At 37.0% G+C, this 10,242-nt stretch overlaps 2 protein-coding genes across 2 annotated transcripts; both read left to right on the top strand.

Annotated features, from left to right (window-relative positions):
• Positions 1-441: 441 nt before the first annotated feature.
• On the top strand, positions 442-5,518 carry LOC110908527 (protein SMG7L). Its single transcript, XM_022153484.2, has 6 exons — positions 442-665; positions 1,287-1,411; positions 1,499-2,008; positions 2,083-2,205; positions 3,045-3,256; positions 3,781-5,518. Exons 2-6 carry the CDS (start codon positions 1,349-1,351, stop codon positions 5,378-5,380), a joined length of 2,508 nt encoding a protein of 835 aa, XP_022009176.1. The 5' UTR covers positions 442-665; positions 1,287-1,348; the 3' UTR covers positions 5,381-5,518.
• Positions 5,519-8,477: 2,959 nt separating this feature from the next.
• Positions 8,478-10,242, top strand: LOC110908528. The gene is made up of 3 exons (XM_022153485.1): positions 8,478-8,755; positions 8,835-8,992; positions 9,986-10,242. Exons 1-3 carry the CDS (start codon positions 8,681-8,683, stop codon positions 10,083-10,085), a joined length of 333 nt encoding a protein of 110 aa, XP_022009177.1. The 5' UTR covers positions 8,478-8,680; the 3' UTR covers positions 10,086-10,242.

Genomic DNA, 10,242 nt, shown 5'->3' on the forward strand with positions numbered 1-10,242 from the left:
TAGCGGTACCGAATATACCTAGTACGGTACGATTTGGCACCGGTCGGTACTGGCACGGCACTGGTATTTAAGGGTAAAAATTGGTGAGTACCGGTACCGAACCGATACCGAAAATACACCCGATTTAATAAGTTTGATATCGATACTGATATCCAATACCATTTCTTCATCACTTAGTGATTTCTAATTTTAATATATAGGTTAGTGTTTATTCAGTTGTAATTTTAATATATAAGTAATTATTATTATAATAAATTAATAATAAAAATAAGACTACTATTCAGAATCAACTTTGTCATATATAAAACACACTTACCATATTAAAATAAATTAAAATTTATTATATTGTGTTAGCCCAAAATAAAAACTTATGAGGTGTCTTTCGATGATTGGATACTAACTTTCTATACATTATCATTTCCATGACAGAAATGCAAATGGAGGGCATGATCGTCATTTGCAAAAGCACCTTCCCTTTTTTCTGGGTAAATCAACAGCATCAAGGTTCATTGTTCCAGAAAATATAAACATTCTGCAGAAATCACACAGCAAACTCACTTCTTCTTCTCAATCTTCTGTGTTTATATGTACTTATTTCTTTACAAATCGATAGATTTTGGAGTTGTTCATCAGAATTTTGCAGAGCCGTGCAAGATCTTCTTCAAGTAACGTGCTTTTTTCATAAAAAATATATATAAATTTACCTTTTTTTAAGTTTTTTTTAGAGTTTGAAACTTTTGTTGATTATCTGAAGTGTTGTTATACATGGGTTTTTACTTTGTGTTGAAATTAATGATTAATTTTTCATAATCACTCTGTTTTGAACTATGCAGTTCAAGTGTTTGATATATTGTCTGACTGAGTTGATTAGTTGTAGAATTATGCTACCACTGAGAGTACTCAGAGTAGGAGTTACTGGTTTAGTTGTTGCTTCATATTTCGTGTTTTCGGTTTCGGTTTTCTTATGTTCTGCTCATTTGCAAGGGTTGATTATTATAATCTATATATGTACAAAGTGAAATATTTGAAGTGAAGTTGATTAGTATTTCTAATGGTCCCCAAATTAGAACATATTTTGTACAAAATATTTGGTCCAAGATGTTAGTCTAAGTTGGTGTAAGATGACATAAGCACTTGCATATAGTATAATCAACTTATAGATGAAGCTACCATAGTTCTAAAATTCTCATCTTTAATGTTTGATGCATGAATATTTCTTGAGAATTTGAGTGATCAACGGATGTATCGACGTTTTACCTTTATGATGTATAACTTTTATTACACAGGAAGGTTCGAGTTATCTGTACCTAAACCGTAGAATCAGTTTTCCAACATCTTGTACATAATCATGAACGGAAACCCGTCTGCAACAGTTAGAGATCAAAAGGAAAAACAAGCTTCATTTCTCGAGGTAAATGAAATTATGAATGAATATCTATGCCAACAATATTTAGTAAAATCTCTGTTATTACCTTTTTTCTGGCTTACTTCTTCTCAGGTTGTTAATATCGAAAAGCTATTATGGGCAACGATTCAACACAAAGGTATATCGCATCCAGAGGTTCAAGATCTGTACCGTAAGGCACGCTCTCGTTACGAGAAAATCATCATCAACGATTACCAAACTGTTGATCTTCAAGAACTTGAATACTCGCTATGGAAGCTTCATTACAAGCATATAGACGAATACCGAAAGAAAATCAAGAAAATTTCCGCTAGTGCAGAAAGCACAAACAACCTTAATAGTCATGTGGAAGGGTTCAAGTCGTTTCTATCGGAAGTTGCCGAGTTTTACAAAGATCTAATCGCAAAATTCAGAAGAGTTTGTGAACCCGCAATGTTGCAAAAAAGCCATTACGTATGCCATCGGTTTTTAGTTTGTCTCGGCGATGTTTCGAGATATATGGAGCTTTGTAAAAAACCCGATGTTCAAAAATGGGCCGTTGCAGCTACATATTACTTAGAAGCAACGACGGTTTGGCCATATAGTGGAAACCCCCAGAATCAGGTGTTTGTTAATTTAGAAAGTAGTTAAAAATAATATGAATGATGGAAGTTGTAATTTTCTGAGCTATTTTGCAGTTGGCACTGTTGGCAACGTATATTGGTGACGATTTCCTTGCGTTATATCATTGTATAAGAAGTTTGGCTGTCAAAGAGCCGTTTCCTGATGCCAGAGACAACATTATGTTACTCTTTGAGAAGGTAAACGGACTAACGCCATTTTAGAGGTGGCAATATTGACCCGTTATATTATGAGTTGGTTGATTTGGGGTATGTTTTATTTCTAACGGGTCAAAAGTAGCTCATAGTGTATTGTTAAGTGCACAAAACCTCCTAAATCATTTTATTTGAACACCAAGATTGTTATTGAAATTATATGATCTTCATAAAGAGTTAACTGCCATTCTCGTCCTTGTGGTTTGTCCAATTATGCCAGTCTAGACCAAATTTCAAATTTGTGTCATTTCTATCCTTGTCATTCTTAAAACATGCCAGTTTCGTCCAAAAACTTAATGTCTGTTAAAACCTTCCGTTTAATGAAGGGTAAATCTGTCATTTTCCTTTTTTATATTTCCCCTTTTTTATACCCTATTAAATAAAAAATAAAAAAGGGAAAATGGTGTAAAAAGGAAAATGGCGTTTTTACCCTTCATTAAACGGCAGGTTTTAACAAATGTTAAGTTTCTGGACAGAACTGGCATTTTTCAAGAATGTCAGGGACGGATACAAATTTAAAATTTGGCCTGGACTGACATAACGACCAAACCACAAGGATGAAAATGGCAGTTAACTCTCTTCGTAAATCATATTTGACACACTATGTATTTATAAAAAAAAGTTAACTGTTCTGTTACAAAAAGAGTTTCGTGGTTAATCCAATCCATCCCACCACGACATGCACGAATAAGTTACCTGTTTTGACTCGAGCCCGTTACCCAATATGCCGAACCACCCATTTTCCATCTCTAATTTTCATCTGTTACTCATCCTCACCTTTTAATACAAACTACTGGTTAATTACTTCGTAAATTACATTGCAGAATAAATCATCGAAATTGCAATCACTTTCTACAGACGCCCACATTGATTTCACAAAGCCGTTAAAAAGGCTTTCGTCGCAAATTAAGTCACACTCAAGCATAGATTCAACAAATATCAACAAATTAAGAGCCAACGAGCACGTTCCAGTTGTAAAAACCGAATTATGGCCTCTTTTTGTGAGGATGATAAGTTTCTTTCTGGTTAAAACCAGGTACACACCTTTCGCTTGCATAGTTGCATCCTATTCTGTTTTGAGTAAACTACAAAAATCGTCCTTTATGTATGTCACTTATTGCAAACTGTGTCCTTTGTCTTCAATAATTACAGAAAACGTACTCGATGTTTGCAAACCCTTGCAAGTTATGTCCTTTAGCCCTAACCCAATTATTTTTTTGTGGTTAAATCTGACCAAATGGACCCCATATGAGTGTATTTTGGTCATTTTACTCTCATGTGGGGTCCATTTGGTCAGATTTAACCATAAAAATACCCTCATGTGGGGTCCATTTAGTCAGATTTAACCACAAAAATTAACTGAGTTAGGGCTAAAGGACATAACTTGCAAGGGTTTGCAAACATCGAGTACGTTTTCTGTAATTATTGAAGATAAAGGACACAGTTTGCAATAAGTGACACACATAAAGAACAATTTTTGTAATTTACTCTTCGGTTTATAAATACTTTAATTTGGAAAATTGTTTTTAGATAATTGAAACATTGTCACTTGATATGCAGCTTTGAGGACTTACCTCACACTTTTGCGTCAACAATGAAAGAATTAGAATCCCTGTTGGCATTAAACGATATAGAATTAAACTCCTCGTTAGAACCATACGAACCATTCGATTCATCACGAAAAGGCCCTTATCGGGCCATTCAAGCCGTCACAATCCTCATATTTGTAATTCAAAGTTTAATCAAAGGGAAACAAGATGAACAGATTTCGACATGTACAACATGGGCATGGACTTGCACATTTTCTTTCATGGGTCATATTATTCAACGGTGTATCACAAGCAATGATCAAGAAAATTGCTGCGCGTTGTTGCCAGCTGTACGCGTGTTTTTGGAATGGTATGTTGGGTTTCTTGACTATGCCGAAACTTTTGGTAAGGATGAGAAAGTGTTTAACGCGAAGTCGTATTTCTTTGGTGCTTTGGTTGATCTTTTGAGTGGGTTCGATGTTAAAGAACATGAGATGGTCAAGGAAAGTCAAACTGCTTTGTGGGAAGACCATGAGCTACGAGGGTTCGAACCCATATCCGAATCAAACAACTTGTTAGATTTCTGTTCTGAAAACCGAAGTAGATATGAAGATGGAAACTCAATCCGAATTACACGCATTCTACATGCTTCTGTTAAAATCACTGAAAGATTCAAAGATTCTTCTCAAAGTCAAATCTTTTATGATCAATCGGCGAGAAAGTTCTACGCAGGCAAAGATTCCGAAAAGATTCCAAAGAAAAACGATAAAGAAATTGAAGAAGAAGAGGTGATTCTCTTCAAGCCTCTCACTAGATACAACTCGGAACCAATTCAGGCCTCAAGTGATGAACCGGATGACCAAACCGAAACCTCTGAAGAAAGTTTGCGCCGTTCTTCCTCACTAATCAGTGCGCAAAACGGGTCAAATGGGCCGCATGATTCATCAAAAAGGGGTCAACCGTATTCCGCTGGACCTCCTTCACTTAGCGGTTGGGTTCTTAACCGCGAAAGTTTAAATCTCGAAACGGAAAGAAAATCAAGAAGTTCAAGTAAGCAAGAACTGGCTCCTATTTCCGAAATCCCGACATCCTCGTTAGCTGACATGTCAATATCCGACGCTGCATACATTGCTCCTGTTCCTTCAGCACCGTTGTTACCCGAAGATCATGGTATACTCGGTGCACCACCAGTCAGCAGATTACCACAAGAACCGTTGGACTTCAGTTCGGGGGTGCCTGGGTTTGTTGACGCGTATCGTCCACCCGTATTTGGATTAAGTTCTTCTGAATGGCTTTACCGGTATAATAACAACCTCAGTCTGGAGCCTGGTGCTAACCATCATTGGCCCGTTTTGGGTAACAATGCTCCCGGAAATCTTGGAAACTTTCATGGGTATGATGGTGGTCCGAGGTTTGATCTTATCGACAAGTGGGGTAACCCGTTGCTTACCAACCGAATGGTGTACTTTGAGAACCCGTTTGGGTACCCGAGACCGAACGTTAGCGGCGGTGGTGGCGGAGGTGGTGAGCTAAGGATAGGACAGCCACCTGGTTTGCAGCAGTTGAAAGAAAGGGAATGGCAGTTGCAAGCTGATTCTCCATTTAGAGGTCATCCATACATGGGGAATTGAATTATGATTATGCATATATTTGATATATGAATGTGTTTTACTTGTGATACTTTGCATATCTATCTTTTATGTTTCTGGATTGCATTATAGAGTTGTACAGTGAATTTGTAGTTATTATAGAGTGATTTTGGAAGAAAAGATCTCTCATGTGAAAAAAAATTGGAACATTTTTGAGTTGGAGCAATTGGTCCATGTCGAAGAATGGTCTGGGCCGAATTGAGCTGGACGAAGTCGACTGAGGCTGAACTCGCCAGGTCTTTCTTGATGAATTTTAAATTTCAGTTTTGGTCCGGCCCGATTCTTTGACATGGACCAATTGCCTGGAAAAACGAACTGACAAAACCTAACCTAACCGAACTGCATTGTATCCTAAAATACTGTTATGTGACGTCTAACAAGCTTTTATATACTTTTTAAGTTTATGACATTATTATAGTAGGGGAAGGTTCACTGGGGAACACTAAAAAAGTGGGGAATAGCGGGGAACCGACTCAAACGAACTCCGATTGGACTCATTCTAGCGGCGTCGGAACCGGCTCGTCAAACCCTAACTAGGATCTCTTAACCCTAAACCGTAAATCCTAACCCCTAAACTCTAAACCCTAAAACTAAAAAATAACGCTAAAACCTAAGCTAAATCGTAAAATCTAAACTATAAACCCTAAAAGCTAAACCCTAAAGGCTAAACCTAAAGCTAAACCCCAAACCCTAAAGCTAAACCTTAAACCCTAATGCTAAACCCTAAAGCTAAACCTTAAAAGCCAAACCCTAATATATTTAGGGTTTAGGAGTTATGATTTAGGGTTTAGGGTTAAGAGATCCTAGTTAGGGTTCGACGAGCCGGTTCCAACGCCGCTGGAATAAGTCGAATCAGAGTTTGTTTGAGTCGGTTCCCCAATGAACCTCATACTATTTTAGTATTCATATTTTTTTAAACTTAATTGCTCATACGGGAAGTTTTGATGCTCTAGTTTATTTGTCATATGAGCACACCATATTGGGGGATTGTGGATTTGGTACCGGGAAGAAATTCTAGGTGGCAATTGGGTACCCATTCAAATGCCAATCCTTGTTTTTCGGTACCGCACAAATTCAGAAAAATGCAGTTTTTTATTGCCAATCATCTCATGCCACCTAAGCATTTATTTTATAAATCGGTCGTACAATGAAAAAGATGAATACCGACGAAAAAGATGGAATGCAAAAATCGTATTGTGACTAGAGATGAGCGAATCGGGTTTTTTTTTAATACTCGGAACCGGTTCCTAACCGAACCCGGTTCTTGAATGAGTGTGAATGGAACTGATTCTTGTAGGAACCGGTTCCAGTTCCTACCCGGTTTTAAACCAAAAATACTAGAACCGATACTAACCGATTCCAGGTAGAGTTGTAACCGGTTCCTCGGAGGAACCGGTTCCTTCGGATAACTTACAGAAAAAGCTGCAACACCTGTTAGAATTGATTCCAACGGCTATAATGCCGTTAGAAATTGATTTATGGCCATTTAAATCGGTTTCAAGTATATATATATATACATATCACCTTCAAACATAACTTACTCCTACTCAAAAAATACATAAATCGGTTTCAAGTTACACCTGCTAATCTATATCTTCAAAGCTCGTTATGGCGTGCAACAATGAAGTAGTCATGGTTTTAGAAACCAAAAGAAACCCCCAAGTTTGGAAGCACTTTGATTTGTGCTTAATGAGCGATAGCCATGAGATGGCACGGTTAGGGCTGTAAACGAACTGAACGTTTAGCGAACAGTTCGTGAACCGTTCGGCGGGAAGTTCGTTTATGTTCGTTCGATTAGCTTAACGAACGAACACGAACAAAAAATTTCGTTCGGTTAGCTTAGCGAACGAACACGAACACAGGTCTCGTTCGTTCGACTACGTTCGTGAACGTTCGGTCATATGTTCGTTTACGTTCATTCGTGTTTGTTTGATTATATTAAAAAATAATAAATAATAAACCTTTTATCTAAACATATTAAAAACTTGAAACCCTACTTTTTCTAAGTAGCTAAAATTTGGACATTCTAAGACATTTTTGGGGATAATTATATCTAAAGTAGTTAAACTTGATTCATCGTTTGGTGGTCTAGTAGACTTCTTGTGTTTTGATTTATCGTTTGATGATTGTATTTAACTACTTAGATTCAATGTTTAAGGATAACGATGTTTTTATTTTTTTATTTTCAAGTTAAATGTTCGTTTGCGTTTATTTTTATTTGCTTGCGTTCGTTTGTGTTCGAGACCAGTGTTCACGAACTTTTCGTGAACAACTGAATTTCCTTAACAAACGAACACGAACATAAACTTATGTTCGGTATGCGTTCGTGAACAGTTCGCGAACATGTTAATTTCCTTAACGAACGAACACGAACATGGCCTTGTTCGTGTTGGTTCGGTTCGTTTACAGCCCTAGGCACGGTGCAAAGCTTGCGGCAAGTTCATGAAGGCTACGGCCAACTCGACGCTAAAAAAACACACCGATCGTCATCGTCCGGTTACAAAGGAGGAGAAAAATGAAGCCGGTGAAGCATCCGAAACCGGTTCTTCGAATTTTTAGTGTTTTATGTAATGTTGGATTTAATGTAATGTAACCGGTTTTAATAAAAACTTTGTGTTGTATGAAAAGATTGATTGAAACGGCTAGGAATCGATTCCACCGTAACATCGTCTAGAATTTAATGCATCGGGTCTCAATTGGTTACGGAGGAACCGATACCGGGTAGGAACCAGGTACGCATCAATTTTTTTAAAAAATGGAACCGGGTAAGAACCTATGGGTTTTTTAACCCAGAACCGGTTCTTCAATAAGACGGGTAAGAACTGGAACCGATTCCAGGTCAGGTCTACCGGATCGAGTTTGGAACCAGTTATTATGCCCATCCCTAATTGTGACGAAGAGTTGTCCGATGTATGAGATGAAAAAGATGGATACCTTTCGGCCTAATTGCTCGTGACCCAAGCCCATATATTTTTTTGCGTTATTTTCCTAATTTGGTTCTAGTTTAGGTTTTTGATGGGCCAAACCCGAAAACCGAAACTTAAATCGGATAAAACCTAAAACTGTAGTCATCATAATTGCAAAAACTGGTTTGGATCGGTTTTATTCAGAAACAAATTACAACTTGAGCAGTTCAACCTCCTGTTCAAAATCCAACACTCTGCTGCAAACCAAATCACAGTAGACTCAACTTTCTGGGATCGGAAAACTCGATTCGCTCCAAATCTTCACAAACAAAAAAACCCAATTTCCAAATTTATAAACCCAAATTCCTAATCAAGAATGGAGGGAAAACAGAGAGAAGAAGTGTCATCAGCAACAGCAGTGTTTCTTGGAGCACTAGCCCATGGTGTTAATGTTTGTAGAATATCATAAAGTTTTAGTTTTTGTTATTTTGAAGAACAATTACTGATCTTTTTGTTGTTTTTGGTATCAGGGTCCCACTTGGAATGCATTGAAAGGGGCCTTCTTGATGTTGGGTGTTTGTCTTTGTGTTATGTTGGGCTTGGCTTTCTCCTCTAGTGATTTTACATTGGTGCTTCATGTTACTTTTCTTGTTTTCATCACTGGCACTCTCTTCTTCCTTCTCAGCAGGTAAATGTTTTCAAATTGCTCAACCTGTTTGATTTATGTGTGAGAATATGGTTTTGGTGATCTATGAACATGAAATCTTAAGTTCTGATGGTTTTTGCTTCTTTTAGTGATGTTTCTTGCTAAGCAGTTAATGCGCTAAAATATTGTTGAGATATAGGTTATCGCGGTGGCATATCGGTAATTTTAATATCATGCAGAATATATATATATGGGAATTTAACACTAACAATTCAGTATACTCTCCTACCATTAACAACTTAACTTTTTGCAACTTGCAAAACACTAACAATTGTAGCAACTAGGAACTGATTAAGGGGCTGTTTGACAATTTCTGAATGGGTAAGTGCTGAACCAGTAACAGGTTTGAACCATTAAGAGACAGTATAATGTTTAACCATTTAGAGGCAAATGTCTGACCAATTCGGATAAGAGGTCTTAACCATTCAGACTCAGTATAATGCTTAACCATTCAGAGACAAATGTTTGAACCATTCAGACATCTGCTCGCGAAACAAACAGTCTGAACCATTAAGTGCTGAACCAGTAAGAGGCCTGAACCATTAAGAGCTGTAACAAACATCCCTTAAGACTTAAAACACCAACATTTAACACTAACAATTAAGACTTAAAACACTGATATCGGTAAAATCGGTGATATATCAGTCAATATATCTGATCGATCACAGATACTCACTGCATAGGTTTCTTGAATATAAAAGATTACAAATGTAAGTAATATTAGGATTAGGAGGCACTTGTTGATTTAGATGTTTTATGGGTCAATTTTGAGTTATGAAACTACATTAGATTTATTAGGGATATCTTGAAAAGAAATTGCTGTATTGATGGATGGATGTGATGTTTGTTTATACATAATCCAAGAGTGATTTTTAGATTGAAGTCGAAAGGACCTCTAACGTTTGAATATAATTTAAATATTAGGAACAAACATCATCTACTTGTTATAACAATTGGTTTTTGGTGTCTATGCAGCTTTCTTGCTCAGACCGGGTTGGTTTCAGTTGAACATCAAATGCAGGAGATAGGATTAGTACCCAATCAAGCAGAGTCAACGAAGGAAAAGAGCATATAAAGAAACGCCCTTAAACCCTTCATTGTTATCAGTTTGAGAACCCTAGTGATGTTAGAAAAGTTATTGTTTTGATTATTTTTTTAATATGTACTGGTGTGACTCTGTAATACATTTCTATACCAATGTGTCAAATAATTCGATTTGTTTTGAAAGCCCA

Source organism: Helianthus annuus, chromosome 16 (genome assembly GCF_002127325.2).
Source record: "Helianthus annuus cultivar XRQ/B chromosome 16, HanXRQr2.0-SUNRISE, whole genome shotgun sequence".
Taxonomy (NCBI): Eukaryota; Viridiplantae; Streptophyta; class Magnoliopsida; order Asterales; family Asteraceae; genus Helianthus; species Helianthus annuus.

What these genes read in the sequence shown, in the direction of transcription:
- LOC110908527 (XM_022153484.2), top strand. Translation starts at nt 1,349, where the DNA reads ATGAACGGAAACCCGTCTGCAACAGTTAGAGATCAAAAGGAAAAACAA. An exon ending in GTGGAAACCCCCAGAATCAG is followed by an intron (nt 2,009 to 2,082) that starts GTGTTTGTTAAT and finishes GCTATTTTGCAG; the next exon opens with TTGGCACTGTTGGCAACGTA. An exon ending in TTCTTTCTGGTTAAAACCAG is followed by an intron (nt 3,257 to 3,780) that starts GTACACACCTTT and finishes CTTGATATGCAG; the next exon opens with CTTTGAGGACTTACCTCACA.
- LOC110908528 (XM_022153485.1), top strand. Translation starts at nt 8,681, where the DNA reads ATGGAGGGAAAACAGAGAGAAGAAGTGTCATCAGCAACAGCAGTGTTT. An exon ending in CACTAGCCCATGGTGTTAAT is followed by an intron (nt 8,756 to 8,834) that starts GTTTGTAGAATA and finishes TTTTGGTATCAG; the next exon opens with GGTCCCACTTGGAATGCATT. An exon ending in CTCTTCTTCCTTCTCAGCAG is followed by an intron (nt 8,993 to 9,985) that starts GTAAATGTTTTC and finishes GTGTCTATGCAG; the next exon opens with CTTTCTTGCTCAGACCGGGT.